This window comes from Oncorhynchus keta, unplaced genomic scaffold (assembly GCF_023373465.1).
Source record: "Oncorhynchus keta strain PuntledgeMale-10-30-2019 unplaced genomic scaffold, Oket_V2 Un_contig_6067_pilon_pilon, whole genome shotgun sequence".
NCBI lineage: Eukaryota > Metazoa > Chordata > Actinopteri > Salmoniformes > Salmonidae > Oncorhynchus > Oncorhynchus keta.
Window position 1 is genome coordinate 90,001 of NW_026288657.1, and position 22,500 is coordinate 112,500.

A 22,500-nucleotide genomic window follows, 5' to 3' on the forward strand; every position below is an offset into this window, starting at 1 on the left:
TAGTAATACAATACATTATAAAACACACTACTACTAGTAATACAATACATTATAAAACACACTACTACTTGTAATACAATACATTATAAAACAAACTACTACTAGTAATACAATACATTATAAACACACTACTACTAGTAATACAATACATTATAAAACACTACTACTAGTAATACAACACATTATAAAACACATTATAAAACATACTACTACTAGTAATACAATACATTATAAAACATACTACTACTAGTAATACAATACATTATAAAACACATTATAAAACATACTACTACTAGTAATACAATACATTATAAACATACTACTACTAGTAATACAATACATTATAAAACACACTACTACTAGTAATACAATACATTATAAAACACACTACTACTTGTAATACAATACATTATAAAACAAATACTACTAGTAATACAATACATTATAAACACACTACTACTAGTAATACAATACATTATAAAACACATTATAAACTACTACTACTAGTAATACAATACATTATAAAACAAACTACTACTAGTAATACAATACATTATAAAACACATTATAAAAACACACTACTACTAGTAATACAATACATTATAAAACACATTATAAAACATACTACTACTAGTAATACAATACATTATAAAACATACTACTACTAGTAATACAATACATTATAAACACACTACTACTAGTAATACAATACATTATAAAACAAACTACTACTAGTAATACAATACATTATAAAACACATTATAAAACATACTACTACTAGTAATACAATACATTATAAAACATACTACTACTAGTAATACAATACATTATAAAACATACTACTACTAGTAATACAATACATTATAAACACACTACTACTAGTAATACAATACATTATAAAACATACTACTACTAGTAATACAATACATTATAAAACAAACTACTACTAGTAATACAATACATTATAAAACACATTATAAAACACACTACTACTAGTAATACAATACATTATAAACACACTACTACTAGTAATACAATACATTATAAACACACTACTACTAGTAATACAGTACATTATAAACACACTACTACTTGTAATACAATACATTATAAAACAAACTACTACTAGTAATACAATACATTATAAAACACATTATAAACACACTACTACTAGTAATACAATACATTATAAACCATACTACTACTAGTAATACAATACATTATAAAACACATTATAAAACACACTACTACTAGTAATACAATACATTATAAAACACATTATAAAACATACTACTACTAGTAATACAATACATTATAAACACACTACTACTAGTAATACAGTACATTATAAACACACTACTACTTGTAATACAATACATTATAAAACATACTACTACTAGTAATACAATACATTATAAACACACTACTACTAGTAATACAGTACATTATAAACACACTACTACTAGTAATACAATACATTATAAACATACTACTACTAGTAATACAATACATTATAAACACACTACTACTAGTAATACAGTACATTATAAACACACTACTACTTGTAATACAAGACATTATAAAACATACTACTACTAGTAATACAATACATTATAAAACATACTACTACTAGTAATACAATACATTATAAAACACATTATAAACACACTACTACTAGTAATACAATACATTATAAACCATACTACTACTAGTAATACAATACACTATAAACACACTACTACTAGTAATACAATACATTATAAACACACTACAATACATTATAAAACACATTATAAACACACTACTACTAGTAATACAATACATTATAAACATACTACTACTAGTAATACAATACATTATAAACACACTACAATACATTATAAAACACATTATAAACACACTACTACTAGTAATACAACACATTATAAACACACTACTACTACTAGTAATAAAACACATTATAAACATACTACTACTAGTAATACAATACATTATAAAACATACTACTACTAGTAATACAATACATTATAAACACACTACTACTAGTAATACAATACATTATAAAACATACTACTACTAGTAATACAATACATTATAAGATATACTACTACTAGTAATACAATACATTACAAACACACTACTACTAGTAATACAATACATTATAAAACACACTACTGCTAGTAATACAATACATTATAAAACACACTACTGCTAGTAATACAATACATTATAAACATACTACTACTAGTAATACAATACATTATAAAACATACTACTACTAGTAATACAATACATTATAAAACATACTACTACTAGTAATACAATACATTATAAAACATACTACTACTAGTAATACAATACATTATAAAACACATTATAAACACACTACTACTAGTTATATAACACATTATAAACATACTACTACTAGTAATACAATACATTATAAAACATACTACTACTAGTAATACAATACATTATAAAACACATTATAAACATACTACTACTAGTAATAAAACACATTATAAAACACATTATAAAACATACTACTACTAGTAATACAATACATTATAAAACATACTACTACTAGTAATACAATACATTATAAACACACTACTACTAGTAATACAATACATTATAAAACACATTATAAACATACTACTACTAGTAATACAATACATTATAAAACATACTACTACTAGTAATACAATACATTATAAAACACATTATAAACACACTACTACTAGTTATATAACACATTATAAACACACTACTACTAGTAATACAATACATTATAAAACATACTACTACTAGTAATACAATACATTATAAAACACATTATAAACATACTACTACTAGTAATAAAACACATTATAAAACACATTATAAAACATACTACTACTAGTAATACAATACATTATAAACATACTACTACTAGTAATACAACACATTATAAACACACTACTACTAGTAATACAATACATTATAAAACACACTACTACTAGTAATACAATACATTATAAACATACTACTACTAGTAATACAATACATTATAAAACACATTATAAAACACACTACTACTAGTTATATAACACATTATAAACATACTACTACTAGTAATACAATACATTATAAACATACTACTACTAGTAATACAATACATTATAAAACACACTACTACTAGTAATACAACACATTATAAACATACTACTACTAGTAATACAATACATTATAAAACATACTACTACTAGTAATACAATACATTATAAAACACATTATAAAACACACTACTACTAGTTATATAACACATTATAAACATACTACTACTAGTAATACAATACATTATAAACATACTACTACTAGTAATACAATACATTATAAAACACACTACTACTAGTAATACAATACATTATAAACATACTACTACTAGTAATACAATACATTATAAAACATACTACTACTAGTAATACAATACATTATAAAACATACTACTACTAGTAATACAATACATTATAAAACATACTACTACTAGTAAGTGAAATAATCTGTAAACAATTGTTGGAAAAATTACTTGTACAAAGTAGACGTCCTAACTGACTGGCCAAAACTATAGTTTGTTAACAAGACATTTGTGGAGTGGTTGAAAAACAAGTTTAAATGGCTCCAACCTGAGTGTATGTAAACTTCAGACGTCAACTGTAGGACAAATGTAAGCACTCATCAAATGATGTTTTTCAGTACCTTCCTGGGTACAGCTCCCAAACAGTCTCTCTCGTCACTACCATCCAGGCAGTCCTCCTGGCCATCACAGTGCCACGTCTCGAAGATACACAGGTTGGTGTCACAGTGGAAGTTCCCCGGCTGGCAGTCAAAACAGTTCTTCTCATCAGAACCGTCTGGGCACTGGAACGAATGAATGAGAGATACTGCTGTATATTTACAATCATAACAGTTCTTCTCATCAGAACCGTCTGGACACTGGAATGAATTAATGAATTAATGAATGAATGAATGAGAGATACTGCTGTATATTTACAGTCAAAACAGTTGTGATCAGTATGTTGTCTTCCTCAGTGTGTATATTATATTATATTGATCAGTATGTTGTCTTCCTCAGTGTGTATATTATATTATATTGATCAGTATGTGGTCTTCCTCAGTGTGTATATTATATTATATTGATCAGTATGTGGTCTTCCTCAGTGTGTATATTATATTATATTGATCAGTATGTTGTCTTCCTCAGTGTGTATATTATATTATATTGATCAGTATGTTGTCTTCCTCAGTGTGTATATTATATTATATTGATCAGTATGTGGTCTTCCTCAGTGTGTATATTATATTATATTGATCAGTATGTGGTCTTCCTCAGTGTGTATATTATATTATATTGATCAGTATGTTGTCTTCCTCAGTGTGTATATTATATTATATTGATCAGTATGTTATCTTCCTCAGTGTGTATATTATATTATATTGATCAGCATGTTGTCTTCCTCAGTGTGTATATTATATTATATTGATCAGTATGTGGTCTTCCTCAGTGTGTATATTATATTATATTGATCAGTATGTGGTCTTCCTCAGTGTGTATATTATATTATATTGATCAGTATGTTGTCTTCCTCAGTGTGTATATTATATTATATTAATCAGTATGTTGTCTTCCTCAGTGTGTATATTATATTATATTGATCAGTATGTTGTCTTCCTCAGTGTGTATATTATATTATATTGATCAGTATGTGGTCTTCCTCAGTGTGTAGATTAGATTATATTGATCAGTATGTTGTCTTCCTCAGTGTGTATATTATATTATATTGATCAGCATGTTGTCTTCCTCAGTGTGTATATTATATTATATTGATCAGTATGTGGTCTTCCTCAGTGTGTATATTATATTATATTGATCAGTATGTTGTCTTCCTCAGTGTGTATATTATATTATATTGATCAGTATGTTGTCTTCCTCAGTGTGTATATTATATTATATTGATCAGTATGTTGTCTTCCTCAGTGTGTATATTATATTATATTGATCAGTATGTTGTCTTCCTCAGTGTGTATATTATATTATATTGATCAGTATGTTGTCTTCCTCAGTGTGTATATTATATTATATTGATCAGCATGTTGTCTTCCTCAGTGTGTATATTATATTATATTGATCAGTATGTTGTCTTCCTCAGTGTGTATATTATATTATATTGTTCAGTATGTTGTCTTCCTCAGTGTGTATATTATATTATATTGATCAGTATGTTGTCTTCCTCAGTGTGTATATTATATTATATTGATCAGTATGTTGTCTTCCTCAGTGTGTATATTATATTATATTGATCAGCATGTTGTCTTCCTCAGTGTGTATATTATATTATATTGATCAGTATGTTGTCTTCCTCAGTGTGTATATTATATTATATTGATCAGTATGTTGTCTTCCTCAGTGTTTATATTATATTATATTGATCAGTATGTTGTCTTCCTCAGTGTTTATATTATATTATATTGATCAGTATGTTGTCTTCCTCAGTGTGTATATTATATTGATCAGTATGTTGTCTTCCTCAGTGTGTATATTATATTATATTGATCAGTATGTTGTCTTCCTCAGTGTGTAAAGTATATTATATTGATCAGTATGTGGTCTTCCTCAGTGTGTATATTATATTATATTGATCAGTATGTTGTCTTCCTCAGTGTGTATATTATATTATATTGATCAGTATGTTGTCTTCCTCAGTGTGTATATTATATTATATTGATCAGTATGTTGTCTTCCTCAGTGTGTAGATTATATTATATTGTTCAGTATGTTGTCTTCCTCAGTGTGTATATTATATTATATTGATCAGTATGTGGTCTTCCTCAGTGTTTCTATTATATTATATTGATCAGTATGTTGTCTTCCTCAGTGTGTAGATTATATTATATTGATCAGTATGTTGTCTTCCTCAGTGTGTATATTATATTATATTAATCAGTATGTTGTCTTCCTCAGTGTTTATATTATATTATATTGATCAGTATGTTGTCTTCCTCAGTGTGTATATTATATTATATTGATCAGCATGTTGTCTTCCTCAGTGTGTATATTATATTATATTGATCAGTATGTTGTCTTCCTCAGTGTGTAGATTATATTATATTGATCAGTATGTTGTCTTCCTCAGTGTGTATATTATATTATATTGATCAGTATGTTGTCTTCCTCAGTGTGTATATTATATTATATTGATCAGTATGTTGTCTTCCTCAGTGTGTATATTATATTATATTGATCAGTATGTTGTCTTCCTCAGTGTGTATATTATATTATATTGATCAGTATGTTGTCTTCCTCAGTGTGTATATTATATTATATTGATCAGCATGTTGTCTTCCTCAGTGTGTATATTATATTATATTGATCAGTATGTTGTCTTCCTCAGTGTGTATATTATATTATATTGATCAGTATGTTGTCTTCCTCAGTGTTTATATTATATTATATTGATCAGTATGTTGTCTTCCTCAGTGTTTATATTATATTATATTGATCAGTATGTTGTCTTCCTCAGTGTGTATATTATATTATATTGATCAGTATGTTGTCTTCCTCAGTGTGTATATTATATTATATTGATCAGTATGTTGTCTTCCTCAGTGTGTATATTATATTATATTGATCAGTATGTTGTCTTCCTCAGTGTGTATATTATATTATATTGTTCAGTATGTTGTCTTCCTCAGTGTGTATATTATATTATATTGATCAGTATGTTGTCTTCCTCAGTGTGTATATTATATTATATTGATCAGTATGTTGTCTTCCTCAGTGTGTATATTATATTATATTGATCAGCATGTTGTCTTCCTCAGTGTGTATATTATATTATATTGATCAGTATGTTGTCTTCCTCAGTGTGTATATTATATTATATTGATCAGTATGTTGTCTTCCTCAGTGTTTATATTATATTATATTGATCAGTATGTTGTCTTCCTCAGTGTTTATATTATATTATATTGATCAGTATGTTGTCTTCCTCAGTGTGTATATTATATTGATCAGTATGTTGTCTTCCTCAGTGTGTATATTATATTATATTGATCAGTATGTTGTCTTCCTCAGTGTGTAAAGTATATTATATTGATCAGTATGTGGTCTTCCTCAGTGTGTATATTATATTATATTGATCAGTATGTTGTCTTCCTCAGTGTGTATATTATATTATATTGATCAGTATGTTGTCTTCCTCAGTGTGTATATTATATTATATTGATCAGTATGTTGTCTTCCTCAGTGTGTAGATTATATTATATTGTTCAGTATGTTGTCTTCCTCAGTGTGTATATTATATTATATTGATCAGTATGTGGTCTTCCTCAGTGTTTCTATTATATTATATTGATCAGTATGTTGTCTTCCTCAGTGTGTAGATTATATTATATTGATCAGTATGTTGTCTTCCTCAGTGTGTATATTATATTATATTAATCAGTATGTTGTCTTCCTCAGTGTTTATATTATATTATATTGATCAGTATGTTGTCTTCCTCAGTGTGTATATTATATTATATTGATCAGCATGTTGTCTTCCTCAGTGTGTATATTATATTATATTGATCAGTATGTTGTCTTCCTCAGTGTGTAGATTATATTATATTGATCAGTATGTTGTCTTCCTCAGTGTGTATATTATATTATATTGATCAGTATGTTGTCTTCCTCAGTGTGTATATTATATTATATTGATCAGTATGTTGTCTTCCTCAGTGTGTATATTATATTATATTGATCAGTATGTTGTCTTCCTCAGTGTGTAGATTAGATTGAGAATATGTTGATAATGTTTTCACAAACCAACAGTGAAACCCAGGCTACCTAAGTATGGTTCTCAATCACAGACAACTAACGACACCTGCCTCTGATTGAGAACCATACTAGACTGAAACAGAAACCAAACATAGAAAAACACACACAGACTGCCCCCCCAACTCACCCCCTGATACCATACTAAATAAAGACAAAACATAGACTGCCCACCCCAACTCACCCCTGATACCATACTAAATAAAGACTAAACATAGACTGCCCCCCAACTCACACCCTGACCATACTAAATAAAGACAAAACATAGACTGCCCACCCCAACTCACACCCTGACCATACTAAATAAAGACAAAACACAGACTGCCCACCCCAACTCACACCCTGACCATACTAAATAAAGACCAAACATAGACTGCCCACCCCAACTCACACCCTGACCAACACTAAATACAGACAAAACATAGACTGCCCACCCCAACTCACACCCTGACCATACTAAATAAAGACAAAACATAGACTGCCCACCCCAACTCACACCCTGACCAACACTAAATACAGACAAAACATAGACTGCCCACCCCAACTCACACCCTGACCATACTAAATAAAGACAAAACACAGACTGCCCACCCCAACTCACACCCTGACCAACACTAAATAAAGACAAAACATAGACTGCCCACCCCAACTCACACCCTGACCATACTAAATAAAGACAAAACATAGACTGCCCACCCCAACTCACACCCTGACTATACTAAATAAAGACAAAACATAGACTGCCCACCCCAACTCACACCCTGACCAACACTAAATAAAGACTAAACACAGACTGCCCACCCCAACTCACACCCTGACCATACTAAATAAAGACAAAACATAGACTGCCCCCCAACTCACACCCTGACCGTACTAAATAAAGACAAAACACAGACTGCCCACCCCAACTCACACCCTGACCACACTAAATAAAGACAAAACATAGACTGCCCCCCCCAACTCACACCCTGACTATACTAAATAAAGACAAAACATAGACTGCCCACCCCAACTCACACCCTGACTATACTAAATAAAGACAAAACATAGACTGCCCACCCCAACTCACACCCTGACCATACTAAATAAAGACAAAACATAGACTGCCCACCCCAACTCACGCCCTGACCATACTAAATAAAGACAAAACATAGACTGCCCACCCCAACTCACGCCCTGACCATACTAAATAAAGACAAAACATAGACTGCCCACCCCAACTCACGCCCTGACCATACTAAATAAAGACAAAACATAGACTGCCCACCCCAACTCACGCCCTGACCATACTAAATAAAGACAAAACATAGACTGCCCCCCAACTCACACCCTGACCATACTAAATAAAGACAAAACACAGACTGCCCCAACTCACAACCTGACCATACTAAATAAAGACCAAACATAGACTGCCCCCCAACTCACACCCTGACCATACTAAATAAAGACAAAACATAGACTGCCCCCCAACTCACACCCTGACCATACTAAATAAAGACAAAACATAGACTGCCCACCCCAACTCACGCCCTGACCATACTAAATAAAGATAAAACATAGACTGCCCACCCCAACTCACACCCTGACCAACACTAAATAAAGTCAAAACATAGACTGCCCACCCCAACTCACACCCTGACCATACTAAATAAAGACAAAACATAGACTGCCCACCCCAACTCACACCCTGACCAACACTAAATAAAGACAAAACATAGACTGCCCACCCCAACTCACACCCTGACCATACTAAATAAAGACAACACATAGACTGCCCACCCCAACTCACACCCTGACCATACTAAATAAAGTCAAAACACAGACTGCCCACCCAACTCACACCCTGACCATACTAAATAAAGACAAAACATAGACTGCCCACCCCAACTCACACCCTGACCATACTAAATAAAGACAAAACATAGACTGCCCCCCCCAACTCACACCCTGACCAACACTAAATAAAGACAAAACATAGACTGCCCCCCAACTCACACCCTGACCATACTAAATAAAGACAAAACATAGACTGCCCACCCCAACTCACACCCTGACCATACTAAATAAAGACAAAACATAGACTGCCCACCCCAACTCACACCCTGACCATACTAAATAAATACAAAACATAGACTGCCCACCCCAACTCACGCCCTGACTATACTAAATAAAGACAAAACATAGACTGCCCACCCCAACTCACACCCTGACCATACTAAATAAAGACAAAACATAGACTGCCCACCCCAACTCACACCCTGACCAACACTAAATAAAGACTAAACATAGACTGCCCACCCCAACTCACGCCCTGACCATACTAAATAAAGACCAAACATAGACTGCCCCCCAACTCACACCCTGACCAACACTAAATAAAGACAAAACATAGACTGCCCACCCCAACTCACACCCTGACTAACACTAAATAAAGACAAAACATAGACTGCCCACCCCAACTCACACCCTGACTAACACTAAATAAAGACAAAACATAGACTGCCCACCGCAACTCACACCCTGACTAACACTAAATAAAGACAAAACATAGACTGCCCACCCCAACTCACACCCTGACTAACACTAAATAAAGACAAAACATAGACTGCCCACCCCAACTCACACCCTGACTAACACTAAATAAAGACAAAATAAAGGAAATAAAGGTCAGAACGTGAATACTTTCTGTTAAAAAGAATCTAAGAATTGGCAGAAGGCCGACAACAAACACAATAACATATTTGGAAGAATTAAGCAACTAAATAGATTATTTTTTAAGTCACTGTCCTCTTTTATTAAATTCCTTACGTCACTATTTCATTTGAATTGATTTGAATCTGGATCTTTATTGAGTAAAGGGCCGTCAGTAAGCATTTCACTGCTATTAAATAATCATTTGATTTGATTTGAATCTGGATCTTTATTGAGTAAAGGGCCGTCAGTAAGCATTTCACTGTTAATAAATAATCATTTGATTTGATTTGAATTTGGATCTTTATTGAGTAAAGGGCCGTCAGTAAGCATTTCACTGTTAATAAATAATCATTTGATTTGATTTGAATCTGGATCTTTATTGAGTAAAGGGCCGTCAGTAAGCATTTCACTGTTAATAAATAATCATTTGATTTTATTTGAATTTGGATCTTTATTGAGTAAAGGGCCGTCAGTAAACATTTCACTGCTATTAAATAATCATTTGATTTGATTTGAATCTGGATCTTTATTGAGTAAAGGGCCGTCAGTAAGCATTTCACTGCTATTAAATAATCATTTGATTTGATTTGAATCTGGATCTTTATTGAGTAAAGGGCCGTCAGTAAGCATTTCACTGCTATTAAATAATCATTTGATTTGATTTGATGTATTAAAAGCCTGTTTTTAGACACAACGATCATTAGAATCACAGTCTGAAAATAGACTGTAACTAGAATGTTTTCAACTGAAGGGTTTCTCTCCTACATCCAGGAGTTTAGCACAATCATTTTTTATCACAATTGCACAATAGGATAATAAAGTATTGATTGATTGATTGATTGATTGATTGATACCTTCTTCTGGTTGTTACATCTTTCAGAGGCAGGGTAGCAGGCCCCACTGCCCCCCTCACAGGGGTACTCCCCCTCCTGGCAAACTGGACACTCTTCCTCGTCGCGCCCCGTAGGGCAGTGCCAGTACCCGTCACAGCGCTGGCGTTCAGAGTAACAGCCCTGGTCCAATCCGCACGGGTGTTCCCCAGGGAAACAGTAACCTTTCACCTACAGGATAGAACAGGAAACGTCCTCATAAAGTCATCTCTGGGTACTAGTCTTCTGTCTGGTCAGGATAAACTCTGGGTACTAGTCTTAGTCTTCTGTCTGGTCAGGATAAACTCTGGGTACTAGTCTTCTGTCTGGTCAGGATAAACTCTGGGTACTAGTCTTCTGTCTGGTCAGGATAAACTCTGGGTACTAGTCTTCTGTCTGGTCAGGATAAACTCTGGGTACTAGTCTTCTGTCTGGTCAGGATAAACTCTGGGTACTAGTCTTAGTCTTCTGTCTGGTCAGGATAAACTCTGGGTACTAGTCTTCTGTCTGGTCAGGATAAACTCTGGGTACTAGTCTTCTGTCTGGTCAGGATAAACTCTGGGTACTAGTCTTCTGTCTGGTCAGGATAAACTCTGGGTACTAGTCTTCTGTCTGGTCAGGATAAACTCTGGGTACTAGTCTTCTGTCTGGTCAGGATAAACTCTGGGTACTAGTCTTCTGTCTGGTCAGGATAAACTCTGGGTACTAGTCTTCTGTCTGGTCAGGATAAACTCTGGTTACTAGTCTTCTGTCTGGTCAGGATAAACTCTGGGTACTAGTCTTCTGTCTGGTCAGGATAAACTCTGGGTACTAGTCTTCTGTCTGGTCAGGATAAACTCTGGGTACTAGTCTTCTGTCTGGTCAGGATAAACTCTGGGTACTAGTCTTCTGTCTGGTCAGGATAAACTCTGGGTACTAGTCTTCTGTCTGCTCAGGATAAACTCTGGGTACTAGTCTTCTGTCTGGTCAGGATAAACTCTGGGTACTAGTCTTCTGTCTGGTAAGGATAAACTCTGGGTACTAGTCTTCCTGTGGTCAGGATAAACTCTGGGTACTAGTTTTCTGTCTGGTCAGGATAAACTCTGGGTACTAGTCTTCTGTCTGGTAAGGATAAACTCTGGGTACTAGTCTTCCTGTGGTCAGGATAAACTCGGGGTACTAGTCTTCTGTCTGGTCAGGATAAACTCTGGGTATTAGTCTTCTGTCTGGTCAGGATAAACTCTGGGTACTAGTCTTCTGTCTGGTAAGGATAAACTCTGGGTACTAGTCTTCCTGTGGTCAGGATAAACTCTGGGTACTACTCTTCTGTCTGGTCAGGATAAACTCTGGGTACTAGTCTTCTGTCTGGTCAGGATAAACTCTGGGTACTAGTCTTCTGTCTGGTCAGGATAAACTCTGGGTACTAGTCTTAGTCTTCTGTCTGGTCAGGATAAACTCTGGGTTCTAGTCTTCTGTCTGGTCAGGATAAACTCTGGGTACTAGTCTTCTGTCTGGTCAGGATAATCTCTGGGTACTAGTCTTCTGTCTGGTCAGGATAAACTCTGGGTACTAGTCTTCTGTCTGGTCAGCATAAACTCTGGGTACTAGTCTTCTGTCTGGTCAGGATAAACTCTGGGTTAGGGTCAGGGTTAGGGTCAGGGTTAAGGTCAGGGTTAAGGTCAGGGTTAGGGTCAGGGTTAAGGTCAGGGTTAAGGTCAGGGTTAGGGTCAGGGTTAAGGTCAGGGTTAAGGTCAGGGTTAGGGTTAGGGTCAGGGTTAAGGTCAGGGTTAGGGTTAGGGTCAGGGTTAAGGTCAGGGTTAAGGTCAGGGTCAGGGTTAGGGTTAGGGTCAGGGTTAGCCTGCCTGGTATGTAGCGTTGAACCCATGCCCAGGGCTGAGTGGTGTTAGGGTCAGGGTTAGGGTCAGGTGAAAGGTCAGGTTAGGGTCAGGGTTAGCCTACCTGGTATGTAGGTAGTGTTGAACCCATGCCCAGGGCTGAGTGGTGTTAGGGTCAGGGATAGGGTCAGTGTTAAGGTCAGGGTTAGGGTCAGGGTTAAGGTCAGGGTTAGGGTCAGGGTTAGCCTACCTGGTATGTAGCGTTGAACCCATGCCCAGGGCTGAGTGGTGTTAGGGTCAGGGTTAGGGTCAGGGTTAAGGTCAGGGTTAGGGTCAGGGTTAGCCTACCTGGTATGTAGCGTTGAACCCATGCCCAGGGCTGAGTGGTGTTAGGGTCAGGGTTAGGGTCAGGGTTAAGGTCAGGGTTAGGGTCAGGGTTAGCCTACCTGGTATGTAGCGTTGAACCCATGCCCAGGGCTGAGTGGTTGGGCCAGGTACTGCAGACTCATCTGTCCTCTACTGGATTCTAACAGGGCTGAGTGGTGTTAGGGTCAGGGTTAGGGTCAGGGTTAGCCTACCTGGTATGTAGCGTTGAACCCATGCCCAGGGCTGAGTGGTTGGGCCAGGTACTGCAGACTCATCTGTCCTCTACTGGATTCTAACAGGGCTGAGTGGGGTTAGGGTCAGGGTTAGGGTCAGGGTTAGCCTACCTGGTATGTAGCGTTGAACCCATGCCCAGGGCTGAGTGGTTGGGCCAGGTACTGCAGACTCATCTGTCCTCTACTGGATTCTAACAGGGCTGAGTGGTGTTAGGGTCAGGGTTAGGGTCAGGGTTAGCCTACCTGGTATGTAGCGTTGAACCCATGCCCAGGGCTGAGTGGTTGGGCCAGGTACTGCAGACTCATCTGTCCTCTACTGGATTCTAACAGGGCTGAGTGGGGTTAGGGTCAGGGTTAGGGTCAGGGTTAGCCTACCTGGTATGTAGCGTTGAACCCATGCCCAGGGCTGAGTGGTTGGGCCAGGTACTGCAGACTCATCTGTCCTCTACTGGATTCTAACAGGGCTGAGTGGTGTTAGGGTCAGGGTTAGGGTCAGGGTTAGCCTACCTGGTATGTAGCGTTGAACCCATGCCCAGGGCTGAGTGGTTGGGCCAGGTACTGCAGACTCATCTGTCCTCTACTGGATTCTAACAGGGCTGAGTGGTGTTAGGGTCAGGGTTAGGGTCAGGGTTAGCCTACCTGGTATGTAGCGTTGAACCCATGCCCAGGGCTGAGTGGTTGGGCCAGGTACTGCAGACTCATCTGTCCTCTACTGGATTCTAACAGGGCTGGTCTCCTGTTGTTATGATGCGACAGGGCCTGCAGGAGGCGCTCTGCTCTCTGGACCAGCCCATCATAGACATGGAGGGAGTCCCCTGGCCCTAACCCCAGGTCCAGCTGCAACACGATGGGTTTAGGGTCCTAGGAGGAGGAATGAGTTAGATCCATCAAGTAGTCGACCGAGGGCAACCGTATTGATACAAAAATGTGAAAATCAAAAATAACTAATTTCAGTGATTTTCCATTGTGACAGACAGTTTAACTAAACAAGCTGCTGTTTTAATGGAGCTTATAGATCAGTCAGCATGTGTTCAGCTGTGTAACTCTGCTATAGATCAGTCAGCATTGTGTTCCTCTCTAACTCTGCTATAGATCAGTCAGCATGTGTTCAGCTGTGTAACTCTGCTATAGATCAGTCAGCATGTGTTCAGCTGTGTAACTGCTATAGATCAGTCAGCATGTGTTCAGCTGTGTAACTCTGCTATAGATCAGTCAGCATGTGTTGAGCTGTGTAACTCTGCTATAGATCAGTCAGCATGTGTTCAGCTGTGTAACTCTGCTATAGATCAGTCAGCATGTGTTCAGCTGTGTAACTCTGCTATAGATCAGTCAGCATGTGTTCAGCTGTGTAACTCTGCTATAGATCAGTCAGCATGTGTTCAGCTGTGTAACTCTGCTATAGATCAGTCAGCATGTGTTCATCTCTAACTCTGCTATAGATCAGTCAGCATGTGTTCAGCTGTGTAACTCTGCTATAGATCAGTCAGCATGTGTTCAGCTGTGTAACTCTGCTATAGATCAGTCAGCATGTGTTCAGCTGTGTAACTCTGCTATAGATCAGTCAGCATGTGTTCAGCTGTGTAACTCTGCTATAGATCAGTCAGCATGTGTTCATCTCTAACTCTGCTATAGATCAGTCAGCATGTGTTCATCTCTAACTCTGCTATAGATCAGTCAGCATGTGTTCATCTCTAACTCTGCTATAGATCAGTCAGCATGTGTTCAGCTGTGTAACTCTGCTATAGATCAGTCAGCATGTGTTCAGCTGTGTAACTCTGCTATAGATCAGTCAGCATGTGTTCATCTCTAACTCTGCTATAGATCAGTCAGCATGTGTTCAGCTGTGTAACTCTGCTATAGATCAGTCAGCATGTGTTCAGCTGTGTAACTCTGCTATAGATCAGTCAGCATGTGTTCAGCTGTGTAACTCTGCTATAGATCAGTCAGCATGTGTTCAGCTGTGTAACTCTGCTATAGATCAGTCAGCATGTGTTCAGCTGTGTAACTCTGCTATAGATCAGTCAGCATGTGTTCAGCTGTGTAACTCTGCTATAGATCAGTCAGCATGTGTTCAGCTGTGTAACTCTGCTATAGATCAGTCAGCATGTGTTCATCTCTAACTCTGCTATAGATCAGTCAGCATGTGTTCATCTCTAACTCTGCTATAGATCAGTCAGCATGTGTTCATCTCTAACTCTGCTATAGATCAGTTAGCATGTGTTCAGCTGTGTAACTCTGCTATAGATCAGTCAGCATGTGTTCAGCTGTGTAACTCTGCTATAGATCAGTTAGCATGTGTTCAGCTCTAACTCTGCTATAGATCAGTCAGCATGTGTTCAGCTGTGTAACTCTGCTATAGATCAGTCAGCATGTGTTCAGCTGTGTAACTCTGCTATAGATCAGTCAGCATGTGTTCAGCTGTGTAACTCTGCTATAGATCAGTCAGCATGTGTTCAGCTGTGTAACTCTGCTATAGATCAGTCAGCATGTGTTCAGCTGTGTAACTCTGCTATAGATCAGTCAGCATGTGTTCAGCTGTGTAACTCTGCTATAGATCAGTCAGCATGTGTTCAGCTGTGTAACTCTGCTATAGATCAGTCAGCATGTGTTCATCTCTAACTCTGCTATAGATCAGTCAGCATGTGTTCAGCTCTAACTCTGCTATAGATCAGTCAGCATGTGTTGAGCTGTGTAACTCTGCTATAGATCAGTCAGCATGTGTTCATCTCTAACTCTGCTATAGATCAGTCAGCATGTGTTCATCTCTAACTCTGCTATAGATCAGTCAGCATGTGTTCAGCTGTGTAACTCTGCTATAGATCAGTCAGCATGTGTTCAGCTGTGTAACTCTGCTATAGATCAGTCAGCATGTGTTCATCTCTAACTCTGCTATAGATCAGTCAGCATGTGTTCATCTCTAACTCTGCTATAGATCAGTCAGCATGTGTTAATCTCTAACTCTGCTATAGATCAGTCTGCATGTGTTCAGCTGTGTAACTCTGCTATAGATCAGTCAGCATGTGTTCATCTCTAACTCTGCTATAGATCTGTCAGCATGTGTTAATCTCTAACTCTGCTATAGATCAGTCAGCATGTGTTCAGCTGTGTAACTCTGCTATAGATCAGTCAGCATGTGTTCATCTCTAACTCTGCTATAGATCAGTCAGCATGTGTTCATCTCTAACTCTGCTTTAGATCAGTCAGCATGTGTTCAGGTATTTAACTCTGCTATAGATCAGTCAGCATGTGTTCAGCTCTTTAACTCTGCTATAGATCAGTCAGCATGTGTTCATCTCTAACTCTGCTATAGATCAGTCAGCATGTGTTCAGCTGTGTAACTCTGCTATAGATCAGTCAGCATGTGTTCAGCTGTGTAACTCTGCTATAGATCAGTCAGCATGTGTTCAGCTGTGTAACTCTGCTATAGATCAGTCAGCATGTGTTCAGCTGTGTAACTCTGCTATAGATCAGTCAGCATGTGTTCAGCTGTGTAATTCTGCTATAGATCAGTCAGCATGTGTTCAGCTGTGTAACTCTGCTATAGATCAGTCAGCATGTGTTCAGCTGTGTAACTCTGCTATAGATCAGTCAGCATGTGTTCAGCTGTGTAACTCTGCTATAGATCAGTCAGCATGTGTTCAGCTGTGTAACTCTGCTATAGATCAGACAGCATGTGTTCATCTCTAACTCTGCTATAGATCAGTCAGCATGTGTTCAGCTGTGTAACTCTGCTATAGATCAGTCAGCATGTGTTCAGCTGTGTAACTCTGCTATAGATCAGTCAGCATGTGTTCAGCTGTGTAACTCTGCTATAGATCAGTCAGCATGTGTTCATCTCTAACTCTGCTATAGATCAGTCAGCATGTGTTCAGCTGTGTAACTCTGCTATAGATCAGTCAGCATGTGTTCAGCTGTGTAACTCTGCTATAGATCAGGCAGCATGTGTTCAGCTGTGTAACTCTGCTATAGATCAGTCAGCATGTGTTCAGCTGTGTAACTCTGCTATAGATCAGTCAGCATGTGTTCAGCTGTGTAACTCTGCTATAGATCAGTCAGCATGTGTTCATCTCTAACTCTGCTATAGATCAGTCAGCATGTGTTCAGCTCTAACTCTGCTATAGATCAGTCAGCATGTGTTGAGCTGTGTAACTCTGCTATAGATCAGTCAGCATGTGTTCATCTCTAACTCTGCTATAAATCAGTCAGCATGTGTTCAGCTGTGTAACTCTGCTATAGATCAGTCAGCATGTGTTCAGCTGTGTAACTCTGCTATAGATCAGTCAGCATGTGTTAATCTCTAACTCTGCTATAGATCAGTCTGCATGTGTTCAGCTGTGTAACTCTGCTATAGATCAGTCAGCATGTGTTCATCTCTAACTCTGCTATAGATCAGTCAGCATGTGTTAATCTCTAACTCTGCTATAGATCAGTCAGCATGTGTTCAGCTGTGTAACTCTGCTATAGATCAGTCAGCATGTGTTCATCTCTAACTCTGCTATAGATCAGTCAGCATGTGTTCATCTCTAACTCTGCTATAGATCAGTCAGCATGTGTTCAGGTCTTTAACTCTGCTATAGATCAGTCAGCATGTGTTCAGCTGTGTAACTCTGCTATAGATCAGTCAGCATGTGTTAATCTCTAACTCTGCTATAGATCAGTCAGCATGTGTTCAGCTCTAACTCTGCTATATATCAGTCAGCATGTGTTGAGCTGTGTAACTCTGCTATAGATCAGTCAGCATGTGTTCAGCTCTTTAACTCTGCTATAGATCAGTCAGCATGTGTTCATCTCTAACTCTGCTATAGATCAGTCAGCATGTGTTCAGCTGTGTAACTCTGCTATAGATCAGTCAGCACGTGTTCATATTTAACTCTGCTATAGATCAGTCAGCATGTGTTCATCTCTAACTCTGCTATAGATCAGTCAGCATGTGTTCATCTCTAACTCTGCTATAGATCAGTCAGCATGTGTTCAGCTGTGTAACTCTGCTATAGATCAGTCAGCATGTGTTCAGCTGTGTAACTCTGCTATAGATCAGTCAGCATGTGTTCAGCTGTGTAACTCTGCTATAGATCAGTCAGCATGTGTTCAGCTGTGTAACTCTGCTATAGATCAGACAGCATGTGTTCAGCTGTGTAACTCTGCTATAGATCAGTCAGCATGTGTTCATCTCTAACTCTGCTATAGATCAGTCAGCATGTGTTCAGGTCTTTAACTCTGCTATAGATCAGTCAGCATGTGTTCAGCTGTGTAACTCTGCTATAGATCAGTCAGCATGTGTTAATCTCTAACTCTGCTATAGATCAGTCAGCATGTGTTCAGCTCTAACTCTGCTATATATCAGTCAGCATGTGTTGAGCTGTGTAACTCTGCTATAGATCAGTCAGCATGTGTTCAGCTCTTTAACTCTGCTATAGATCAGTCAGCATGTGTTCATCTCTAACTCTGCTATAGATCAGTCAGCATGTGTTCAGCTGTGTAACTCTGCTATAGATCAGTCAGCACGTGTTCATATTTAACTCTGCTATAGATCAGTCAGCATGTGTTCATCTCTAACTCTGCTATAGATCAGTCAGCATGTGTTCATCTCTAACTCTGCTATAGATCAGTCAGCATGTGTTCAGCTGTGTAACTCTGCTATAGATCAGTCAGCATGTGTTCAGCTGTGTAACTCTGCTATAGATCAGTCAGCATGTGTTCAGCTGTGTAACTCTGCTATAGATCAGTCAGCATGTGTTCAGCTGTGTAACTCTGCTATAGATCAGACAGCATGTGTTCAGCTGTGTAACTCTGCTATAGATCAGTCAGCATGTGTTCATCTCTAACTCTGCTATAGATCAGTCAGCATGTGTTCAGCTGTGTAACTCTGCTATAGATCAGTCAGCATGTGTTCAGCTGTGTAACTCTGCTATAGATCAGACAGCATGTGTTCAGCTGTGTAACTCTGCTATAGATCAGTCAGCATGTGTTCATCTCTAACTCTGCTATAGATCAGTCAGCATGTGTTCAGCTGTGTAACTCTGCTATAGATCAGTCAGCATGTGTTCATCTTTAACTCTGCTATAGATCAGTCAGCATGTGTTCAGCTGTGTAACTCTGCTATAGATCAGTCAGCATGTGTTCATCTTTAACTCTGCTATAGATCAGTCAGCACGCGTCTTAATATATTTTGCCACGAAAACTATGGTTTATTCACGTATTTATTTGGAAAAATACAAACTACGATGAACGGATTCATCTGTGGCGAAGGGCACTGTATCTCAGGGCTAGAGGCGTCACTACAGACACTCTGGTTCGAATCCAGGCTGTATCACAACCGGCCGTGATCGGGAGTCCCGTAGAGCGGCAGACAGTTGGCCCAGCGTCGTCCGGGTTTGGTCGGTGTAGGCCGTCATTGTAAATAAGAATTTGTTCTTAACTGACTTACCTAGTTAAAGGTTAAATAATCTTCCCTTAGCAACCATCAGATAATGGATTGTGTTAGGTGTTGAACTCCTCCCTTACCTGAGTGTCCAGTAGCCAGGAGCACCTCAGCTCCCCCACAGCGCTGCGGTTGGGACGGAAGAAGTCCGGGGAGGCGAATGTTCCGTAGAAGTTCCCCAGGCGTTTCCCGCAGGCCGTGTCGGGGCACCCTGCCTCGTCCGAGCCATCGGGGCAGTCCCGGGCTCCGTTGCAGCGCAGCGAAGGGGGCAGGCAGCGAGTGGACTGGAGGAGGAGAACACCACTTTATTGTTCCTTATTATTGTCTCTGGGAACGGAAATGTGTTATTTTATACTCACAACCCCCCCCCGAGACGTAGGAAGCAATGGGTCGGCCCAATCCCCCCCCGAGACATAGGAAGCAATGGGTCAACCCAATCCCCCCCGAGACGTAGGAAGTAATGGGTCAACCCAATCCCCCGAGACCTAGGAGGCAATGGGTCGACCCAATCCCCCGAGACCTAGGAAGCAATGGGTCGGCCCAATTCCCCCGACACGTAGGAAGCAATGGGTCGGCCCAATTCCCCGAGACGTAGGAAGCAATGGGTCGACCCAATCCTCCCCGAGACGTAGGAAGCAATGGGTCGGCCCAATTCCCCCCGAGACGTAGGAAGCAATGGGTCGGCCCAATTCCCCCCGAGACGTAGGAAGCAATGGGTCGACCCAATCCCCCCGAGACGTAGGGAAGCAATGGGTCGGCCCAATGGGTCGGCCCCCCCGAGACGAGGAAGCAACCCAATCCCCCCGAGACATAGGAAGCAATGGGTCGGCCCAATTCCCCCGAGACATAGGAAGCAATGGGTCAACCCAATCCCCCCCGAGACGTAGGAAGCAATGGGTCAACCCAATCCCCCCCGAGACATAGGAAGCAATGGGTAAACCCAATCCCCCCCCGAGACATAGGAAGCAATGGGTAAACCCAATCCTCCCCGAGACGTAAGAAGCAATGGGTAAACCCAATCCTCCCCGAGACGTAAGAAGCAATGGGTCGGCCCAATCCCCCCGAGACGTAAGAAGCAATGGGTCAACCCAATCCTCCCCGAGACGTAAGAAGCAATGGGTCAACCCAATCCCCCCCGAGACGTAGGAAGCAATGGGTAAACCCAATCCTCCCCGAGACGTAAGAAGCAATGGGTAAACCCAATCCCCCCGAGACGTAAGAAGCAATGGGTAAACCCAATCCCCCCGAGACGTAAGAAGCAATGGGTCAACCCAATCCCCCCGAGACGTAGGAAGCAATGGGTCAACCCAATCCCCCGAGACGTAGGAAGCAATGGGAAAACCCAATCCCCCGAGACGTAGGAAGCAATGGGTCAACCCAATCCCCCGAGACATAGGAAGCAATGGGTCAACCCAATCCCCCGAGACGTAAGAAGCAATGGGTCAACCCAATCCCCCCGAGACGTAGGAAGCAATGGGTAAACCCAATCCCCCCGAGACGTAAGAAGCAATGGGTCAACCCAATCCCCCTGAGACGTAAGAAGCAATGGGTCAACCCAATCCCCCCGAGACGTAGGAAGCAATGGGTCAACCCAATCCCCCCCGAGACATAGGAAGCAATGGGTAAACCCAATCCCCCCGAGACGTAAGAAGCAATGGGTCAACCCAATCCCCCCGAGACGTAGGAAGCAATGGGTAAACCCAATCCCCCCGAGACGTAAGAAGCAATGGGTCAACCCAATCCCCCTGAGACGTAAGAAGCAATGGGTCAACCCAATCCCCCCCGAGACATAGGAAGCAATGGGTCAACCCAATCCCCCGAGACATAGGAAGCAATGGGTCAACCCAATCCCCCGAGACATAGGAAGCAATGGGTCAACCCAATCCCCCGAGACATAGGAAGCAATGGGTCAACCCAATCCCCCGAGACATAGGAAGCAATGGGTCAACCCAATCCCCCGAGACATAGGAAGCAATGGGTCAACCCAATCCCCCGAGACGTAGGAAGCAATGGGTCGGCGCAATCCCCCGAGACATAGGAAGCAATGCGTCGACCCAATCCCCCGGGACGTAGGAAGCAATGGGTCGACCCAATCCCCCGAGACATAGGAAGCAATGGGTCGGCCCAATCCCCCGAGACATAGGAAGCAATGGGTCAACCCAAACCCCCCGAGACATAGGAAGCAATGGGTCGGCCCAGTGTAGAGCATTGTTCCTATCAGAGTTTCTACTCTGGTTGCTGGCCTGCT

General features: G+C 39.4%; 1 protein-coding gene across 24 annotated transcripts in view; it reads right to left on the reverse strand.

The window, feature by feature from the left end:
• LOC127925676 (low-density lipoprotein receptor-related protein 3-like) overlaps window positions 1-22,500 on the reverse strand; it is a 76,569-nt gene that overhangs the window by 23,524 nt on the left and 30,545 nt on the right. For all 24 annotated transcript variants that reach the window (XM_052510687.1, XM_052510730.1, XM_052510727.1 and 21 more), the window contains exons 4-7: window positions 20,336-20,536; window positions 14,471-14,692; window positions 11,404-11,610; window positions 3,739-3,900 (exon numbers count right to left, since the gene is read on the reverse strand). In XM_052510687.1, coding sequence (XP_052366647.1) covers window positions 3,739-3,900; window positions 11,404-11,610; window positions 14,471-14,692; window positions 20,336-20,536 — 792 coding nt within the window. The remainder of the gene's footprint in view (window positions 1-3,738; window positions 3,901-11,403; window positions 11,611-14,470; window positions 14,693-20,335; window positions 20,537-22,500) is intronic.